Consider the following 23223-nt stretch of genomic DNA (forward strand, 5'->3'; position numbering starts at 1 on the left):
ACTCATCAGTATAAAAGACACCTGTCCACAACCTCAGTCAGTCACACTCCAAACAAAGAGCTGTCGAAGGACACCAGAGACAAAATTGTAGACCTGCACCAGGCTGGGAAGACTGAATCTGCAATAGGTAAAACGCTTGGTGTAAAGAAATCAACTGTGGGATCAATTATTAGAAAATGGAAGACATACAAGACCACTGATAATCTCCCTCGATCTGGGGCTCCATGCAAGATCTCACCCCGTGGCGTCAAAATGATAAGAACGGTGAGCAAAAATCCCAGAACCACACGGGGGGGACCTAGTGAATGACCTACAGAGAGCTTGGACCACAGTAACAAAGGCTACTATCAGTAACACAATGCGCCACCAGGGACTCAAATCCTGCACTGCCAGACGTGTCCCCCTGCTGAAGAAAGTACACGTCCAGACCAGCCTGCGGTTCGCTAGAGAGCATTTGGATGATCCAGAAGAGGACTGGGATAATATGTTATGGTCAGATGAAACCAAAATAGAACTTTTTGGTAGAAACACAGGTTCTCATGTTTGGAGGAGAAAGAATACTGAATTGCATCCGAAGAACACCATACCCACTGTGAAACATGGGGGTGGAAACATCATGCTTTGGAGCTGTTTTACTGCAAAGGGACCAGGACGACTGATCTGTGTAAAGGAAAGAATGAATGGGGCCATGTATCGAGAGATTTTGAGTGAAAATCTCCTTCCATCAGCAAGGGGCATTGAAGATGAGACGTGGCTGGGTCTTTCAGCATGATAATGATCCCAAACACATAGCCAGGGCAACAAAGGAGTGGCTTCGTAAGAAGCATTTCAAGGTCCTGGAGTGTCCTAGCAGATCTCAACCCCATAGAAAATCTGTGGAAAGTCCGTGTTGCCCAACGACAGCCCCAAAACATCACTGCACTAGAGGAGATCTGCATGGAGGAATGGGCCAAAATACCAGCAACAGTGTGTGAAAAGCTTGTGAAGAGTTACAGAAAACATTTGGCCTCCGTTATTGCCAACAAAGGGTACATAACAAAGTATTGAGATGAACTTTTGGTATTGACCAAATACTTATTTTCCACCATGATTTGCAAATAAATTCTTTAAAAATCAAACAGTGTGATTTTCTGTTTTTTTTTTTCACACATTCTTTCTCTCATGGTTGAGTTTTACCCATGTTGACAATTACAGGCCTTTCTAATCTTTTTTGGTGGTTGACTAAATACTTATTTGCCCCACTGTACGTATGCCTAAGGAAGGTGCCTGCTTATTGTTTTCCGAAATTTCCAGGTTCGCGGTGAATCAGTAACAGGCACACTTTTGCAAAATAGACAAAGTTTATTGATTAGAAAATGCAGAATAAATGAGATTTATTGATTACAATCCCACAAGAGCAAGCAACAGGTATTAAAAACAAGCATAACAAGGGTTACGATGATGCTAGATTGAGTTTCTCAATCCCAGAATCCCCGCGCTACCGTTACAGCACAACCAAGTGTTCCTTAGCAATGAAAATCGCTTACCGTGACAAATGAACGGGAGCCAACGCTCCGGTATGGCAGCGAAGGAACAAAGCCAGGCGATCCGTACGTGACCCGCTGGCAGACAATACTGGTCGCCCGGAAATGCCCGGTTTTTGTAGGAACGTGCCACACGCGCGGCCCCGTCCAATGACAAAGCTACTTTTGGTTCAGCCCCTCGGAAAAAGGGGCTTTTCTTTGCGTGGTTCCCAGGTTGTGCCGTCCGGTAGCAGATGTGTTCCCACGGTAAATATTATGAATGCAAAACAAGTTATCTCGTGAGATTCCCTCCTAACTATGGAACCCAGGCGAGTTAGAAACAATACTATGGTGCAAAAAAAAGTTATCTCGTGAGATTCCCTCCTAACTATGGGACTCAAGCGCGTGCTATGGTGCAAAAGAAGTTATCTCGTGAGATTCCCTCCCAACTATGAAACTCAAGGTAAAAAACAATGCCCAGACGATCCCACCCCTAAAAATGTTATGTTTTTTCCGAATGGAGTTGTATCAGAACCAACTAATACCAACACAACTGTATCGGAATCGGTATCATGTGCTTGTACTTTATGATGCTATACAACTGCAAGAAAAATCTTGGCTGCCCATGACATAGATCACACATTACTAGCGCAGCGTTATGCCGTTAACTCTGGGCATGCGTAATTTGCTAAATACGCCATGTTTACCGTCCGAAAATACCGTTTAATCTGCTTTGCAAGTTCATGTTATCCTTTTTGAAAGTGGCTAAACGGGTTAATCATTTTTGAAAAAAATTGTACATGTCCGCAAAAAGCTACTTAGAGAAAGACTGATCTGCCTAACTCATGAAAATAAACACATTAGGAATGGACGGCGTCGAGCGACCTCTGCGCTGCCCTCACTCCATCTTGACACAATTAATCCCTCGTTAAGGGGTAATTGTTTGCCGCTGCTCATATTTATTGTTGATCGGAGTGGCGAAGGTGCCCGCTGTGTTACACACATAAACACACACACACACCCTTGTGATGTCACGCACGGGGAGATAGCAAGGCCGCGCCGATCGATAAGGGGAGAGAGAGCAGCGGCGACGAGGCGCTAATTGAAATGAATTCGGCAGCGGAGAGACGAACAATCGGACATGTAAAGTGGGGGGTGGGGCGAGCGGTAGCGTTCACCTTTCTCCCCCGTCTGGGGAGTCTTAAAACGAGAAATACGGCAAGCGGGGGGAATTTTTACAAGCGGCCCAATCAATCAAGTCGGATGCAGAGACACGTGAAACAATGCGAGAAAACAATGACACCGTTTTTATATCCTGGCCGTTCAACTCAATTTGTAGGTAGAATGCTTATCGTCAGCTTTTTTTGTTTTAATACCTTCATTAGCATGCACATGCAACTACTCGGTAATCATGCCCGAAAATGCACATTCCACAGCTAAAATACTTCCTGTTTTTTATTCTTCTTATTTCGACGGTGTAATTCCACTGCTGCTATCTAGTGGTCGAAAGCGGGATTACAACAAAGGTAAACGGAAAAATCTCAAAAATCCAAATTTGTGCACCAAACTCATAACAGACTGTGAAAAGTAGTATGCAATATGATGTAACTCACTTCCTCATCACGTCATATCCTTTTAGTTTTATAGTCACTGCTATTGACTAATCCGAGATTTGTGTACATCGCCCTCTAGTGGTGGCCACCATTGCTGGGGTGTTTACAGCATTATTATAATGCTTGTCAATATTACTTAAAATCTTATTTACAATCGTACATGTCTTCAAATAGTGATTGGAACAAGCTACGAGCTAGCATGTCAAGCTAGCATTGGTGCAACCAATGCTATGGCTCTTGACTAATCCAAGCAAAACGACCAGATGTACTCCGTTCGCCATTTCTGAGGTGTGCTGCCCGAGGCACACAGCCCCCAGCAGGTAACGTTAATGTTTACATTGACATTGACTGATGTTGGGATGCTACAGAGGTGTTTAAACACCCAAGTAATGGCGACCACCACCAGAGGGCGACATACACAAATCTCTACTCAGATTAGGTAATTAAAGTGATTAGGAAATACTGGTAGTGTTGGTTGATTTGAATTAAGGCAGTGGTTCTTAACCTTGCTAACGGTACCGAACCCCACGAAATTCCAAATTCAAAACCGATATAGCTAAGCTAGCAAGCAAATTCTGTTGAAATTTATTTGAATTACAAATTTATTACAAATAAAATGGGTGTTTTGCAGTTAATTTTCACATTAGAGAATGAAATTTCATGTCTACAATCTTTTATTTTTTATTTATTTTTACTTTTAACCTGTCATGTTCAGCTGCTTAGACACAATAGGAATCTGAAGCCCCTGTCACAATAAGCGGTGTGGCTCACGTGTGGCTGGATGTGATTGGGCGCACTCGGGTGGGGGGTCCCGGTGCCGGGATTGGCGATGGGGCGGCGTAGGGTCGGTCGCCAACGGGCTTACACTCACAAGGGATTCACACGATTACTGGGTTCGAGATCACAGAACTGATTTGTGTACACTCTACCACTTTCAATCACTTAGCTTATAGACTCCCCCACCCCCTTCCCCTGGTCAACAGGCCCCCCACATGGTGTCAACCGGAAAGACATTTAGCTGATCATAGCACCAACATATTAGTAGTTAGTGTAGGCGTTCAATGTATTTCTTGTTGTTGTTTTTCTTTCTTCTCTTGTGTTTCTCTTCTTCTGTTCCCGCATAACCCCTTCCTGTTCGCTGCTTTGTCATAATAAACGAGGTATGTTGAATTATCACAATGGGAGTATGTCATACTCTCAACGTGAAATATTAAAACTGTTCGGACCAACCGGGCACTTAGACTTCCATTCTCCGTATCAAGCAGCTGAACAGGACAGGTTAAAAGAATAAAAAGAGAGAAAAAAAAAAAACGTATCCCGGTAAATTCCCAGGTAAGGTGACGCGGGATTTACTCGCGTCATTACTTTCACGCATGTAGAGATATCCCGGGAATTACGCAGGTTGGGCACTTTAACAAACTTGTCCCGTGTTGCACGATTTTATAACCCGGACATTACGTCATTTTTGTTCGGCATCGGCTGTCACAATGTTGGTCAAATCATGTTTTGTTACTGAGCCGATTGTGAGAGCGTTCCCGACGTCACACCTGCAGCAAATTCAAGCTCATCAAGACTGTATTTAAGCCCAGGCGATCCAAAAGAAGGGTGCCGAGATATTAACTTGCTGGCCGGCCTTTTTCCCCTTGTAATCTCGAATCTCATGCATTTGCTCGCTTGTTCGTCTGCCACCCTTGTTTTGAAATCCCCTATGTTGTGCTGGTATTTGAGTGAAATTGTTTTGTTGTCTTATCAGCTCTCTGCCTACCGCTTTGGTTAGGTTAGGAAAGAGAAAATGACGATCAGCCCGCCATGATATTTATGTAATCAGCCATCGTGCTGTGACCCGGGAATTTTACATCATACTAGGACGCGCCCCGTTAAATGTACGCATAATCTCCATGTCAGTCAACCCGGGAAAGGCCTGCCCATTTAGATCCCGGGATTTGAACGGTCTATAAGTGTATAAGGGGCTTGAGTGTCCTTATGGTCTGAACAGCTTGAATGTATCGCATGGGAGTTTGATATACTCCGATTATGGTTGTTCATCATGTCTACATTGTCATTTTATGGTCACATATTATTTTCATGGCCTAAAATGTGAGGCAAATGTTTTAATTTGTATTATCTGTGCACTGTACGGTGCCTGTAGGTCTGTTATCCATTAGATTTGAGGGCTTGGACTTGAAAGAAATTGAATAAAGCCTGTAAATTGGAGGCAACCCAATCCAAAACATAGTCTAAAACGACACTTGGCCTTTAGTCAGAGTATGAAAATTGGGCCCTGTGTGACTTCACCTTCACCGAATCCCTTAGACTTACTCACCGAACCCCTGGGGTTCAATCGAACCCAGGTTAAGAACCATTGCATTAAAGCAACCTCACTAGTAATCAGTGTTAGGAGTAACGCCGTCATAAATAATGCCATTACGTAACGGTGTTACTTTTTTTTCCAGTAACGGGGTAATCTAACGAATTACTTTTTCCGCCGTTACAATGCCGTTACCGTTACTGACGGTCAAAAGCGGTGCGTTACTTACTCTGAATAAAATGAAGAAACTACCAGCCGTGTCGAGTCGACTCTCTACTCTGTTGATTTGTCATCCAAGACTTGGGGTGCGTTCAGGTTCGAGAATAGCGCACGTACTTCTGACTCCAAGCTCTTTGTCCCTGCTCATTCAATTAGACAATGCTTTCCAAAGTTCGGTAACGTTTCTGTGTTTGCTACACCTGATGCTAGCCCCGTTCCCATCTCCCACTGTCAGCCAGCAATAATTCTGCTTCCATCTTGAGGACGGCAGACGCTTTGAAGGTGACGTGAATTGTCGGGAAACGAGCCTACCTGAATGCAGCCCCTCGAGGGATGCAATGGAAGTGATTGCGATTGGCTGAGGGTTAGAGTCATGTGTCGTAGTAAGCCAATCAGAGCCGGTGATTTCACAAGCAAACCGGAACAGCGCGTGCGGCAAACACACACACGCAAAACAGATGCACAGGGTCGGGATGGCAGAGCAGTCAGAAGAAAAATTGTCCTTTAAGAGGTGGAGATATAGACACTATTTCAAGTTTATCGAAATTAAAGGAAAGAACCTGCTTGTAATGTGTAATTTATATCCCGGGGGAAAGCTTTTGTCGACATCTGTGGTAAGCAATTCAAATCTGCTAACAAGTTAACTACCTGTCTGTTCTTCTCTATTCCACTGACTCGAATACTGCTCAGAAAATTTCAAATTCTTTGACATACAACAAGTTCTTTTTAAAGTAACGGAAATAGTTACTTTCCCTGGTAACTAGTTACTTTTACTATAGAGTAATTCAGTTACTAACTCAGTTACCTTTTGGAAGAAGTAGTGAGTAATGTAACTAATTACTTTTTTAAAGTAACGTGCCCAACACTGCTAGTAATCAATAAGGACAGCACTGAAATGGCTGCTTGAAATTAGAATTACTGCGTTTTCCGCACTATAAGGCGCATCGACGTATAAGTCGCACCTTCATTGAAAGGCCTATTTTAAAACCACTTTCATAAATAGGGCGCACCCCATTATAAGGCGCAGTAGTTGTAGTAGTAGTGGTTGCGTTATGCTAAAAGGAATGTATGTCATGCCATGAATATTGATCTGTGTATAAGTCGCATCGGATTATTAGGCGCACTTTTAATCAAACACAAGGCTTTTAGGTGCGCCTTATAGTGCGGACAATATGGCAACTAGGTTTTTATTGTAGTCGTAGTTTTTATACAATGGCATCTACTAGCGTTGTTCCGATCATGTTTTTTTGCTCCCGATCCGATCACGATCGTTTTAGTTTGAGTATCTGCCGATCCTGATATTTCCCGATCCGATTGCTTTTTTTTTGCTCCCGATTCAATTCCAATCATTCCCGATAATTTTTCCCGATCATATACATTTTGGCAATGCATTAAGAAAAAAATGAATAAAACTCGGACGAATATATAAATTCAACATACAGTACATAAGTACTGTATTTGTTTATTATGACAATAAATCCTCAAGATGGCATTTACTTTATTAACATTCTTTTTGTGAGAGGGATCCACGGATAGAAAGACATGTAATTCTTAAAGGATAAATGTGACTTTGTATATTGTGACTAAATATTGCCATCTAGTGTATTTGTTGAGCTTTCAGTAAATGATACTGTAGCCATTTAACTTCTGCCCAAATACATGATGGGAAGTGCAACCATGACTTTGCGTCGTGGTACCAATTGATATATCTTCCCTGCGTTGGGAAATAACTCAGGGTGTTAAGAAAAAGATCAACTACTACCTTTCTTCCCCACATTGCTTCCCACGATTATTCTAATCGTTGGGAGAGGGATTGTAAGGCTTTAGCCATTTAAAAAGGGCTCCAAAGGCTGCCAAAATTCACTCTACTTATTTTACGCTGCCTATTAGCTCTATATAATGTATGGGTAAGACAGCGCCATTATAGATTGAACGCGACAATGTGTGAGTGGGTCGCATGCGTTAATTGCGTTAAATATTGTAACGTGATAAATGTAAAAAAATATTAATTCTCGCCATTAACGCGATAAATTTGATAACCCTACCTTAAGCTTAAACTAGAGACTCTGGAAGAGTGTAACACATTATGTCTGTAACGTTAAATACAATTAGAAAACAATTTAATTAACATATATATATATATATATATACATATATATATACATATTATGGCTGTCAAAATTATTGCGTTAACGCGCGGTAATTAATTTTTTTAATTAATCACGTTAAAATATTTGACGCAATTAACGCACATGTCCCGCTCAGAAAGTATTCTGCCTTTTGGTAAGTTTTACAGCAAGGCTTTTTATGCTGTCCAACAGCGAACTCTTGTGGTCACTTTGCGACATGGTTTATTGTTTTCTTACCAGTTCATTATGGCTGCACGACGTCTCGGGCTGATAATGTTGTGCTTATATGATCCTTGGACAAGATTTGTCCTTAAGTATGGTTGTTGTAAAGAATGTACATATTATGTTAGTAAGCGAAATGTTATATTTTTTGTATGAGACGCTTTTTGTTTATGTTTAGTGAACCTGTATAGCGTGCTAAGCTAACGTTGTTGCTAATGCAATGCTTGTGTACTTTTATTTTGTAGTTTTACGACGGTCTAAAGAGGACAATGGTTTGAGGCCATTTTATTAATAAATCAGATGAAAAAGGAAGAAGAATTATTAAGGCGTCGTTCACTAGCTGTCTAGCTTTGGAAAAGGTAGACGCTTCGGAGTGAGGACAGCATAGACAGATTTAAATGACAGTAGAGTGAAATGCCCACTACAGTCCTTATGGACCGTATGTTGAATGTATATATCCATCTTGTGTCTTATCTTTCCATTCCAACAATTTATTTTACAGAATATATATATAATTTACAGAAAAATATGGCATATTTTATAGACGGTTTGAATTGCGATTAATTACGATTAATTAATTTTTAAGCTGTAATTAACTCGATTAAAAATTTTAATCGTTTGACAGCCCTAATACATATATATATATATATATATATATATATATATTAAAAAAAGGCATGTCCGATATTTTTTTGCCGATTCCGATACTTTGAAAACAACGTGATCGGACCCGATCGATCGGGATGCCGATCGATGGGGACATCTCTAGCATCTACCATTGTATATTAACATTAAGCTAGCGGGCACTTGAAAATTAAGTGTATTTTGTATATTTAAGTTGATTTGTGTGTTTAGTTTTTCAGTTTACCCCACCAAACAGCTTGAAAACCATCAAAAATGGACTATTTTTGAGGAAAGTTCACTATTTGCCAAACTAGTCAATCATCTACACATGCATATAATCACATAAATATGACAAAGATAATCAATGAGAGCAACCTGGCGATTAAAAAAACGCAACATAATAGCTGTCAACCAATAACACTGTTCGACGTCCAATTCATTTGAACTGGGAGGAATGAACATTCGCTCCCATTTCAAATGAATTGGACGTCTACTAGCGATAAACTAGCGCAATATGCTAAAAGAAATGGACCTACCTGAGAAGGGAACACAAGGTGTTTTTCCATGTCCGCTTCCACCAAGACCTGACAAGAAAAAGCATAAAAAAAAAACAAATTAAAAAGGGAATTTTCTTAGATTGCGTTCGCGTGATTAATGGTCAAATCGGTCCCTCCGTACTATCGGCATTGATTTGACATTTGTTTTTAAGTTTTGGCTGGCGTTATTCCGACATTCCTCTAATTGGAAGGCAAAATAATCGATCAATCAACGTTCTTCGAGCTAAACGGTCGAGACCCCGCCATGTTTTTCCGGCGCGGGTGCGGAATTAGGCGTCGGAAAATGAAACACCAACCAGAGCGATGATGGATGACAGCTGTCTCATGCCGCTTTTTACATTGGAATTGATGTGAAGCTTCTAATGTGTTTGTTAATTCTGTCAATAGCAATTACGACTGTTTTGGCTTTCTTCTTTTTCCCGGTTTTATGCTAATAGGATGTTTTGTATGTGTTGGCACCAAAATAACCAAACAAGCGTCACTAAATGGGCTTTGGCTCCTGAGAGGAGGTGGCGAAGCGGCATATGAATTCGAGGCAACGGCGTGCTACTGTATGCTTAAGAAAATTGGCAAAATACTTTGGGAACGTTCACGACGATAGTGTTTACCGAGCAAAGGCAGATTAAATGATGTCGATCGTACTCGGAAGTTCAACGGGGCCATAAACGATGCAAGGCCGTTGGACATTTTTTCGTTCATTTGGGAGTTAGTGAGTTGGTTTTATGACCAGGGTATTGCATGTAGAAGCTGATATCTGGGTACCTCATATACGGCTCACGATAACGATTACAGCGGTATGAAAAAGTATCTGAACCTTTTGGAATTTCTCAAATTTCTGCATAAAATCACCATCAAATGTGAGCTGATCTTTGTCAAAATCACACAGATGAAAAAACAGTGTCTGCTTTAACTAAAACCACCCAAACATTTATAGGTTTTCATATTTTAATAAGGATAGTATGCAAACAATGACAGAAGGGGGAAAATAAGTGAACCATCACATTTAAAATTTTGTAGCCCCTCCCCCTTTGGCAGATACAACTTCAACCAGACACTTCCTGTAGCTGAAGATCAGTCTGGCACATCGATCAGGACAAATCTTGGCCCATTTTTCCCGACAAAACTCTTGTAGATCAGTCAGATTCCAAGGATGTCTGGCATGAATCGGTCATGCCACAGCATCTCAAAGGGGTTCAAGTCTGGACTTGGACTTGGCCACTCTGAAGCGTGTATTTTGTTCTTCTGAAACCATTTTGAAGTTGATTTACTTCTGTGTTTTGGATCATTGTGTTGTTGCAGCATCCATACTCTTTTTAGCTTCAACAGAAATGCTCGGGTTTTCCTGAAAAACATCCTGATAAACGTTTGAATTCATTCTTCCATTCATGATTGCAAGTTGTCCAGGCCCTGAGGCAGAAAAACCGCCCCAAATCATGATTCTCCCACAATTCAACTTTGGTTTCATCAGTCCACAAGATATTTTGCCAAAACTTCTGTGGCGTGTCCGAGTGCCTTTTTGCGAACATTAAACGAGCAACGTTTTTTTTTTTTTTTTTTTTTTTTTTTTAGAAAGCAGTGGCTTCATCCGTGGAATCCTTCCATGAACACCATTCTTGGCCATAGTTTTATATATAGTTATTGTGTGCACATAGATATTGGACTGTGCCAGTGATTTCTGTAAGTCTTTAGCAGACACTCTATGGTTCTTTTTTTACCTCTCGAAGTATTCTGCGCTGAGCCTCTGGCATCATCTTTGGTGGACTGCATTGTTGTTTTCGTCAACAATGACTAAAACGAAAATATTTCGTTGACGAACAACTTTTTCATGACGACGACGAGACAACGGGCTAAAAACGTATCTTGGGAGACTATAACTTAACGACAATAATGCCAGTTTTCGTCTGACGAGACGAGAACGAGACGAAAATGCGCCATAGTTTTCGTCGCATGTTCACAATGTGTGCCATTTTATGTGTCGTTAGCCTGCCTGGTTGTGTCACTCATGTGACGTGCTGAGACCCCCCAACTCACCCAGTAGTCTAGTGTCCTCTCCAGTCTCTCCAATGCTTGTTCTGAGACACACACGGTAAGAGTTGTCTCCTTTTCTCGGTAACAGAGAATATGCAATGTTGTTAGCCTGATAAGGTCCGTGCTGAGTGCTAAATGTAACTCGTAGCGTTAGCATAGCATTCACGTTAGCATGAAGCTATTGCTAATGGCGAGTGACCTCTTTAACTCTCGGACAACTTTTTTACATACATTTCGTGGCGTCCGGGTGGGTATAACTAATTGAAAATAATGGAGCCTGCTGTTTTCCTTCTGAGTGTAGCATGAACAAAGGGGTTTTAAAAGTTAACTATTGCACGTTTTCTTTGGTAGCCGTCTAAAATTTCACTTTCAGGTGTCATCAATCAATATGGCTGTCGTGTCCATGCGTGCTTAATTCAACTAGTGTTCATTTGTTCGCCGAGGGCAAAACGTGCAGGTGCTTGCTCGGTCAGTCCCTCGGCGTTTGGAGTCCCCGCCAAACATTAGTGACTACCGTTTCCGCGTCATTGCTAAACTTTGGGTACAGATTAGTAAACTGTGGGTACAGTTTGGTAATCTGTGGGTACAGATTAGTAAACTGTGGGTACAGATTACTAAAATGTACCCACAGATTGCTAAACTGTGGGTACAGTTTAGTAATCTGTGGGTACAGATTAGTAAACTGTGGGTACAGATGACTAAAATGTACTCACAGATTGCTAAACTGTGGGTACAGTTTAGTAATCTGTGGGTACAGATTGCTAAACTGTGGGTACAGATTAGTAATCTGTGGGTACAGATTACTAAACTGTACCCACAGATTAGCTATGATTTTTTTTTTTCCTACCCTGGCACCCGGGGGCTCCGTAAAGCTCGGATCTTTTACATCCATTCAAAGGTGAGATCATTTGCCGGATAACACTAAACAGCATCTGTTATCAGCATTCATTAATGCTCAAGAAAGTGTCATGTCATAATTATGACGGTGTAATGACAGTCTTATGGCGCCGCTGTCAAATTGTTTATCAAATACCATAACAAGCAACTAATGAAACAACTAGAACAGTAACTGAAGAAATGATTAGCACAGAACATGAATTTTGATTCTTATTTACATCTGTAGCGCATGCTAAGAGGCATGTTGGACAACACCAGTGTTGGTAGGAGGTTGACTGTCTCTCCAAAGGGAGAAGTGATGGCCAAATGAACCTTCTTGAAGCTTCATGGTGGTTGATTTGGTTATCTGACAGTTGTATGATGCCGCTGTCAAAGTGTTTTACCGAATGATATCCTTTTGTGTAAATATCCCATAATACAGTGCGGCTTATCTATGAACAAATCCCGTTTTCGTGTCAACTTTGGTGGGTGGCGGCTTACAGTCAAGTGCGCCCTATAGTCTGAAAATTACAGTAAGTATCACAACATATCACCATTTTGACTGTAAATACAGTGGAAACTGCTTGAAAACTGGGAACTTTAGCATTTATTCAAGCTGTTTTCGCAACCCAGACAAAACTTTAGGGTGCTAAGATTTAAAGTGAAGGTTTCTGAAGGAAGAGTTTATTCATACCCCGCCTCCCACAACACACATTGCCTGCAGAGGGCATCACTTCTCATTTCAAAGTGATATTTTTCACCTGAGACAAACTTTCCTCAAAAGTTTTTCTTTGAAGGACCCCAGGAAATGGCTTCAAAGCAAAATAGCAGCGACTAAATTCCGTGTTGCTCTCGAATATGTGTGTTACATTTAGCGCAAGAATAAACACTCTGTCCTCACGTCAACTTTTCAGCGCAGCTTCTAGAAACTTTGCCAAGTCAGCGGCTGGATTTCATCCCCGCTTCTTGCGGAATATCCCGTCTTTTGTCTGTTTGTTCGAGACCAAAAGATGCAAATGACGTCGGGAACCGAGGGACGCGTATTCAAAGGTGTTTGCCTAAACCAATTTCCAAAACCGAAACATTGGGGACTTTTTGCATGCGATCCATATTCATGATCATAGGTTTATTTATACTTGAAAAAACAAGACGCTTACGCAGACGAGCACTTTGGACCGCAGAACGACGTAAAAACTGACAGAAACTCACTTTTGGGATATGTTTTTAGCTCTAATTTGAAAATAGAGCGGGCGAGAGAGGGAAAAGGGGAAAGCAGCTCGGTGTGGAAGATGAGTTGTTGGAGTTCAGGAAGCACGAGGGAACAGCCAGCAGTACCTTGCAGACACAGTACATTACTTTTTCATCAGCACATGCACTCCCGTAAGTCCACGGGGGGTGCGTATTGAATCACAAGCGTGGCCTAGGTTCCTTCCCTTTGCACTGTCATATATTGCAAGCAATGTGGGGACGCATGGTGAACTCATATCATAAACATACATACATAGACAACAAAAGCTGGAATATACTGTAGAAGTAAATATTGGAGGAGAGTCAGGCGCGTGTCGGATAAAACGAAACAGGCTGGATGTCCAATTCGTTTGAAAAAGGAGAGCTGGCTTTAAATGCTTTAGTTTCAGTGCAATTGATGGTATTAGATGTCCAATCCAGTTTAACTAAACACTTTTGACCATCCCAGTTAAACTGGATTGGACGGCTAGCGTCACCAATAGCAGCTAATGAGTTGACACCCTCTGAAAAATAGTTTTGCCCCCCCCCCCCCCCCCAAAAAAGAAAAAAAGAGAGTGACCCTAGAAATGCTCTAAAAACAAAAAAAAAGTGACCCCAAAACAACATTAGGTGAACCACAAATGGCCTAAAATCAATAGAAATGACCCAGAATTGACTGAAAATGTATGGGTAGTGATCCAGAATTGCCCAAAAATAGACAGGAAGTGTCTTAAAATCAGGAAGTGACCTAGAAATGATCCAAAAACAATCTGAAGTGACACAAAATTACCCAAAAATCTATGGGAAGTGATCCAAAATTGGCCAAAAAATAGGCAGGAAGTGACTTGAAATCAGGAAGTGACCCAGAAATGCTAAAAAAGACATATGGCCCAAAGTCAACATGAAGTGACCCAGAATTGTCCCAAAATCAATAGCAAGTGACCCAGAATTGTCCCAAAATAGGCAGGAGGTGTCTTAAAATCAGGAAGTGACCCAGAAATACTCCAAAAACAAGTAATCCCAAGTAATCGCCCAAAATCAGCATTAAGTGACGCAGAATTGTCCCAAAATCAATAGGAAGTGACCCAAAATGACCCAAAAATCTATGGGGAGTGATCCAAAATTGGCCCATAATAGGCAAGAAATGACTTGAAATCAGGAAGTGGCCCAGAAATGGCCCAAAAGCAACATGAAGTGCCCAAGAATTGTCCCAAAATCAATAGAAGTTGAGCCAAAATTACCCCAAAATCTATGGAAATCGATCCTAAATTGGCCCAAAATTGGCAGTAAGTAACTTGAAATCATGAAGTGACCCAGAAACACTCCAAAAAACAACAGAAATGGCCCAAAATCAACATGGAGTGACCCAGAAATGCTTCAAAAACAACCTGAGTTGACTCCAAATCAATATGAAGTGGTCCGCAAATGGCCCATTATCAACATGAAGTGACCCAAAATTGTCCCCAAAATCAATAGGAAGTGACCCAGAATTGTCTCAAAAATCAATAGGAAGTGACCCAGAATTACCCAAAAATCTATGGTAAGCGATCCAAAATAGACATGAAGTGACTTGAAATTAGGAAGTGACCCAGAAATGTTCCATAAAACCGAAATTGCTCAAAATCAACATGAAGTGACCCAGAATCAATACGAAGTGACACAGAATATCCCAAAATCAATAGCAAGTGACCCAGAATTGCCCCAAAAATTAAAAGGGAGTATCTTAAAATCAGGACGTGACCTAGAAATGCTCCAGAATAACAGAAATGGCCCAAAATTGATATTAAGTGACAGAAAAATGGCCCAAAAACAAGATGAAGTTATCCAAAATTACGCAAAATCTATGGGAAGCCATATAAAATTGGCCCAAAAAAGGCAGGAAGGGACTTGAAATCAGGAAGTGACCCAGAAATGCTCCAAAAACAACAGAAATGCTCCAAAATCAACAGGAGTTGACTCCAAATCATCATAAACTGATCCTGAAATGGCCTCAAGTCAACATTAAGTGACCCAGAATTGTCCCAAAATAAATAGGAAGTGACCCAAATTTACCCACAAATCTATGGGAAGTGATCCCAAACTGGCCCAAAATAGGTAGGAAGTAACTTGAAAACAAGTGACATCAAAATACTCCAAAAACAATAGAATTGTCCCAAAATCGATATGAAGTGACCCAGAATTGTCCCAAAATCAATAGGAAGTGACACAGAATTGCCCAACATTCAATAGCAAGTGACCCACAATTACCCCAAAATAGGGAGGAAGTGTCTTAAAATCAGGAAGTGACACAGAAATTCTTCAAAAACAACGAGTTGACTCCAAATCATTATGAAGCGGCCCGCAAACGGCCCATTATCAACATGAAGTGAGCCAGAATCGTCCCAAAAATCAATAGGAAGTGAGCCAGAATCGTCCCAAAAATCAATAGGAAGTGAGCCAGAATCACCCAAAAATCAATAGGAAGTGTCCCAGAATCACTCAAAAATCTATGGCAAGCGATCCAAAATTGGCCCAAAATAGACAGGGAGTGACTTGAAATCAGGAAGTGACCCAGAAATGCTCAATGAAACAAACAAATTGCCCAAAATCAACATGAAGTGACCCAGAACTGTCCCAAAATCAATAGCAAGTGACACAGAGTTGCCCAAAATCAATAGCAAGTGACACAGAATTGCCCCAAAAATTAAAAGGGAGTATCTTAAAATCAGGACGTGACCTAGAAATGCTCCAGAACAACAGAAATGGCCCAAAATCGATATTAAGTGACAGAAATGGCACAAAAGCAACATGAAATTATCCCAAATTACCCCAAATCTATGGGAAGCCATCCAAAATTGGCCCAAAATAGGCAGGAAGTGACTTGAAATCAGTAAGTGACCCAGAAATGCTCCAAAAACAACAGAAATGCTCCAAAATCAACAGGAGTTGACTCCAAATCATCATAAACTGACCCTGAAATGGCCTCAAGTCAACATTAAGTGACCCAGAATTGTCCCAAAATAAATAGGAAGTGACCCAAATTTACCCACAAATCTATGGGAAGTGATCCCAAACTGGCCCAAAATATGTAAGAAGTAACTTGAAAACAAGTGACCTCAAAATGCTCCAAAAACAATAGAATTGTCCCAAAATCGATATGAAGTGACCCAGAATTGTCCCAAAATCAATAGGAAGTGACCCAAAATCACCCCAAAATCTATGGGAAGCGATCCAAAATTGGCCCAAAATAGGCAGGAAGTGACATAGAAATGCTCCAAAATCAACAGAAAGTGACACAGAATTGCCCCAAAATTGAAAGTGTCTTATAATCAGGACGAGACCTAGAAATGCTCCAAAATCAACACAAAGTGACACCAAATCACACGGACGCGACCCCGAATTGTCCCATAATCATCACGAAGTGACCTAATATCAGGCAGTTCATTAACTGCCACGAAATTATAGTAGTCCTGCCTTTTCTCGCACTCCTTTTAACAATCGATCTCAATTTAGAGAAATTTCGACAAAATCCTAAACTAAAGGAAATTGCGCAACGCTGTTCCTGGTGATGTCATTTGTCCGAAGTGTTTTGGGAGATGTCCGTTATTGGTATTCAGGAGCGTGAAGCTGGTGTCAGGGCCGAGAAATTGTGAGCGGAGAGAAGTCAATCAAGCCAGGAAGGATGTTCATTCCTGTTCTCTTCTTTAGTAGGGCCATAAAAGCTAACGGGCGCAGAACTGCGCTCACCTCTGAATCGCCTTTTTTTTGGGACCCTTTTTCCCCTCTGTTCCTCAGACAAATTGGCAACCTGGATGGAGGTGAGGCTCATAAATAAGGAAAACGCTAGTCATGTCACATGCGCACGCTTGCATGCACACGCTCTCGCACCGTCTCGCCCTCATGCACAGCTCTAGGCAGTCGCCGTTCCAGTACTACCCCTCTCCCACCTTACCCAACTGTCTTTTGCTTGCACACACACTTCTTTAGGCACACTTTTACTTCAGGTGCGAGGGAGGGGTGCAAAACTTCTAAAAATACAGTCGCTGCCACTGCAGAGGTTAAACAAGCCAAGAGCTGCAGGCAATCATTCAATTTAAAAAGCACCGGGAAGCCTCGAGGGCCGCGGGCCGGAGCGGGACGCATAAAGAAATTTTAACAGCTCAATGTTTTACGGTCCACGAAAATGACTTCTGAGTACAGGAGCGCGGCAAAGGCGGCGACAGCTTGTGATTGCCCGTGAGATGGAAACAAACAATTGGAAGGAGGTATGATCGTCTTTTCGAAGATGGCTAATGATGAACGTGAATGTCTCCATCAAAATGGTCTTTCTGATAATCCTAGTACAACTACGAAGACCCCAAATTTCCAAATTCCAAGAAAATTATACACACCAAGCGACAATAAACTCAACTTTTGGAATATTTTTTTCTACTACTAATCGTCATTCGTATCAAAGCAGAACATCAATAATCCAACCCTTCAGAATTCTAGTTTTTTTTTTTCATATTCAAAACTGATTTAGCTAAGCTAGCAAGCTAATATCTTAGCCAGTGGTTCTAAATATTGATGAAGGTATCGAGACCAACGAGTTTTACATGTGTAATCACCGAATCCTTCAGAATTAAATTACATATATTTTTTTTTTCCAAATTCAAAACTAATTTAGCTAGGCTAGTAAGCTAATGTATTAGCAAGTGGTTCTGAACATTCATAAAGGTACCGAACCCAATGAGTTACTCATGTGCGATCACCAAACCCTTCAGATTTACATAGACATTTTTTTTTTCCAAATTCAAAACTGATTTAGCTAGGCTAGCAGGCTAATGTATTAGCAAGTGATTCTTAACATTGATAAAGGTACAGAACCGAACGAGTTTTTCATGTGCGATCAACGAACCCATCAGAATTATATAGTAAATCTTTTTTTTTTTTTTTTATTTCAAATTCAACACTGATTTAGCTAAGCTAGCAAGCTAATATCTTAGCCAGTGGTTTATACTTTCTAACATTGATAAAGGTACCGAACCCAACGGGTTTTACATGTGAAATCACCGAACCCTTCAGAATTACGTAATAAATCTTTTTTTTTTTTTTTCAAATTCGAAACTGATTTAGCTGGGCTAGCAAGCTAATATATTAGCAAGTGGTTTTTAACATTGATAAAGGTACCAAACTCAACGAGTTTTCATGTGCGATCACAGAACGCCTTTAAAATTACATAATATATCAAAATTTTCTTCAAATTCTAAACTGGTATAACTAAGCTAGCAAGCTAATATCGTAGCAAGAGGTTGTTGACATTCATGAAGATTCCATCCCAAATAAGGTTTTCATGTGCAATTGACGAACCCTACAAAATTTCATGTTAATTTTGAACTGATATCGAAGCTAGCAAGCTAACATCTTAGCAGGTGGTTCTTGACATTCATAAAGGTACCGAACCCAATATGTTTTTCATAAGCGATCACAGAACCCTTCAAAATTACATAATAAATCTTTTTTTTTTTTCAAAATTCTAAACTGTGACAGTTAAGCTAGCAAGCTAATATCTTAGCAAGAGGTTATTGACATTCATAAAGATTCCAACCCAAATAAGATTTTCATGTGCAATTGACGAACCCTACAAAATTATATATTAATTTTTAACTGATATCGCTAAGCGAGCAAGCTAATATCTTAGCAAGTGGTTCTTGACATTCATCAAGGTACCGAACCCAATGTTTTTCATATGCGAGCACACAACCCTTCAAAATTACATAATAAATCTTTTTTTTTTTTTTTTTTTTTTCAAATTCTAAACTGTTATAGCTAAGCTAGCAAGCTAACATCTTAGCAAGAGGTTATTGACATTCATAAACCATTCCAACCCAAATAAGATTTTCATGTGCAATTGACAAACCCTACAAAATTACATATTAATTTTTAACTGATATCGCCAAGCTAGCAAGCTAATATCTTAGCAAACGGTGCTTGACATTCATCAAGGTACCGACTCCAAGGGTTTTTCATGTGCAATCACCAAACCCTTCAAAATTACAAATACATTTTAAACTGGTATAGCTAAGCTAGCAAGCTAATGTATTAGCAAGTGGTTCTAGACATTCATAAAGGTACCGAACCCAATATGTTTTTCATATGCGATCACAGAACCCTTCAAAATTACATAACCAATTTTTTTTCCTCAAATTCAAAACTGATTCAGCTAAGCTAGCAAGCTAATATGTAAGTAGTGATTTAGCCTTTTTGTTCACTTTTAAATTGTTACTAAGTGAATGATATTGTTTAAAAATATATATATAAACACACCATATAGATTTGTACTGCAAAACACACATGGAACTAAAAAAATCGGAAGTTAGCACCGTCGGTAGGAAAATGTTATGCTACGTTATGATAGCATCATGAAAGAGTGATAATGTCTGAAGTATAAAATCAGTTTTTTTTCTCCTTAATAAAATGACGAGGTATCGGATCGGTACTTGGTATCGGCATATCCTCAAAAACATGTCTCGGACTCAAACTTGGGTGCAAAAAATGTTCGGGACAAGAAAGACGTCCAACTCATTTGGACTACCAAACGAGTCCTAATAGAGACTGTGATTGGACATTATCACTGTTCATGTTTTTAACCCACTCATTGTCTGCTGCTGACGGTGCTAGACGTCCAATCCTGGTTCAAATGGATCGGACGTCTACTAGTGATAAACTCATTTTAAAAATGTACAAAATCATAGGCGGGGCGACGAGACAGTTCGTGACAGCCAGCTTGCCGCAAATCGTCGGGAAGAGGCTGAGAAAGGCGAAGCAAGAGAGACACAAAGGCAATGATCCATACAGGAGAAGACAGGTAGGATGAACGAGAGACAGACAGGCGGCGAGGCGGGCGGGTGCAGACAGCTTAGTTGGGCTGAGGACGACACGGTGCGGCTAACCGGCGCGAGCGAGCGACAAGGAGGGTGTCACATGTGATGAAAGCAAACGCACAAGACGGACTGTATTTTTAAAGCGGCGAGAGGACAGAAAGGGAGCGAGCCAGTGCGCACTGAGGCGAACATTTGCAGACATTTTCCACATCCAAATAAATAAATAGCTCAGCCTACAAGGCCCAAGTTTGGCGAGTTTGTTAGCATCGGAAGCAAAAAGTATAATAATGGGATAAAAACTTGCTTTTTAAAAACTTTTTTTGAGGGCTTGCGCCGTCAATGGCAGTTGAGGGGAATAGTTACCTTTCTCGCACACACCATATAAGTGTTTGCATTACTCTAACACACTTAATATAATCAATCAGGGAATAGTATCGTTTCTCTTATGTACCGTAGGACTGTTTGTACTAATCTAACACACCTAATTTAGAATAAACAGCACTTACACCATAGTTTAATGAAAAGAAGCAGAATAGATACACTACGCCATCTTATCACAGAAGCCCAACGTGTGCGTCACGAGTAAGATTTCTCTCGCAATCAGTTCTCCCGGCAACTCCAAGGACAAAGAGCAGGGCGCTCTGTCCTAAAACAAGTAGCATCCGCCGCCCGACCAGGATATAAAGTTGATAACGGGCGCTTGGGACGTCAGGACCGGCGTCGGTCCCTGTGGCAACCACGTCCCAACCACGAAGGATGACGCACGAACCTAACTGCCCAAAACCGGCCACAGAAGGATGATCCCAAGACAACACCCAGCCACACCTTCAGCCCGGCCCACTCCACCGCAGCTTTCAAAAAGACTGGACACTGAGATAACAAACGGCTCGCTGCTCGGAAACATTTCTATATAGCCTTGTTTTGGATCCAGCATTGTTCCTCCGTCGTCTGTTTTGCCTTGTTTTTTTTACCATTGTGACAGTCTTATGACAGTCTTATGGTGCCACTTTCAAATAAAGTGTTACCAAATACCATAACTAACAATTAATGAAACAACTGGAACAGTAACTGAGGAAATAATTAGCACAGAACATGAATTTTGATTGTTATTTACTAGGGCTGTCAAACGATTAAATTTGTTTTATCGAGTTGATCACAGCTTAAAAATTTAATCGTAATTAATTCAAACCATCTCGAAAATATGCCATATTTTTCTGGAAATTATTGTTAGAATAGAAAGATAAGACGGATATATACATTTAACATACTGTACATAAGTACTGTAATTGTTTATTATGACAATAAATCCTCAAGATGGCATTTCCATTATTAACATTCTTTCTGTGAGAGGGATCCACGGATAGAAAGACTTGTAATTCTTAAAGGATAAATGTGACTTTGTATATTGTGACTAAATATTGCCATATAGTGTATTTGTTGAGCTTTCAGTAAATGATTCTGTAGCCATTTAACTGTTCTGCCCAAATGCATGATGGAAGTGCAACCATGACTGTGCGTAGTGGTACCAATTGATATATCTTTTCTTCGTTGGGAAATATCATAGGGTGTTAAGAAAAAGATCAATTACTACCTTTCTTCCCCTCATTGCTTCCCACGATATTTCTAATCGTAGGGAGAGGGATTGTAAGGCTTTAGCCAATTAAAAAAAGGCTCCAAAGGCAGCCAAAATTCACTCTACTCATTTTACGCTGCCTTTTAGCTCTATATATAGGTAAAACGGCGGCATTACAGATTGAACGCGACAATGCGTGAGTGGGTCGTGCAGCACATGCGTTAATTGCATTAAATATTTTAACGTGATAAATTTTTTTAAATTAATTACCGCCGTTAACGGGATAAATTTGATAACCATACCTTTAGCCTAAACTAAAGACTAGATTAGTGTAACATATTATGTCTGTGACGTTAAATACAGTTCGAAAACGATTTAATTAAAAAATATATATTTAAAAAAGGCATGTCCGATATATTTTTGCCGATGCCGGTACTTTGAAAATGACGTGAAAAAATTGTTACCAATTAAACTCTTTTAGTGTGAATATCCCATAATACATTGAGAACAGCTGCAGCTTATAGTCCAGTGCGGCTTTATCTATGAACAAATGTCGTTTTTGTGTCAAATTTGGTGGGTGGCGGCGTATAGTTAGGTGCGCCTAATTGTCTGCAAATTACAGTAATTAAGCATGATTACAAAAAAAAAAAAGTTAAATGGAACCGCTAACTATCTGAACATAAGTAAACAGAACTGAAGATTCACCCAAATTGCCCGAAACATTTTCATTTTACTCCCACGCTGCCTCTTCCCAATCCTTAGTCCTCTCGCCTGGCACCGTCCACCCCCCTGGCAGACGGCCTGAGTGTGGTCCCGTCCTCCCCTCCTCCCGGCAGACTTCCTACCGCCGCGTGCCCACATTGTGCGCTAAGCAAATGTGCTCCATTGTGTCCGTGCCCCTCAATGTGGAAGTGGCGCTGAATGCATGCTCGTTAACCAATCAATAGAGCAGACGTGTCTAAAACCTCGTCCTTGAAATCCCTCTCCGCTTTTGTCCCATGCATGACAAATGAGTTTGAAGGAGTCAAAAACACCCCCCCCCCCACACACCCGCACCGCTGCCATCACTCTGTAATCACGCTAAAAAGCAATTTAGCAAACTTGATTAGAGCATTAACAAAACACACAAAAACTGCGGATTTGCCTCAACGGATTTTAGATTGTAATACATGAAAAAGGATGATAAATGTTGAGCGTATGCCAGATTGGCAAAACCGGCGCGTTACGATTGCAACGGAATAGGGAAATGAGTCATCGTTTGAACGCAGAGTTAAATTTACAGAAAAACATACTTCTAGAGTAGTTTTACCACGCTATGCCAGTTTTACCACGCTACTTTTACTCCGCTACTTTGTTTTAGAGTCGTTAACTTTAATTTTGCGGGACCAGTGAGCCGTCACAACAATAACCATATGACTCCAATCTACTAATCAGATGCGACAATACAGTCACATGACCACGCATGATTTTGCAGTGGAAAGTCCTATTATCAAGCCGGCGTGA

At 40.7% G+C, this 23223-nt stretch overlaps 1 protein-coding gene across 3 annotated transcripts in view; it reads right to left on the reverse strand.

Annotated features, from left to right (window-relative positions):
* The window catches only part of ppargc1a (peroxisome proliferator-activated receptor gamma, coactivator 1 alpha), a 436445-nt gene that overhangs the window by 258847 nt on the left and 154375 nt on the right, over positions 1–23223 (reverse strand). For all 3 annotated transcript variants that reach the window (XM_057856330.1, XM_057856333.1, XM_057856332.1), the window contains exon 2: positions 9154–9201. In XM_057856330.1, coding sequence (XP_057712313.1) covers positions 9154–9201 — 48 coding nt within the window. The remainder of the gene's footprint in view (positions 1–9153; positions 9202–23223) is intronic.

Source organism: Corythoichthys intestinalis, chromosome 13 (assembly GCF_030265065.1).
Source record: "Corythoichthys intestinalis isolate RoL2023-P3 chromosome 13, ASM3026506v1, whole genome shotgun sequence".
In the NCBI taxonomy this organism is placed as follows: Eukaryota; Metazoa; Chordata; class Actinopteri; order Syngnathiformes; family Syngnathidae; genus Corythoichthys; species Corythoichthys intestinalis.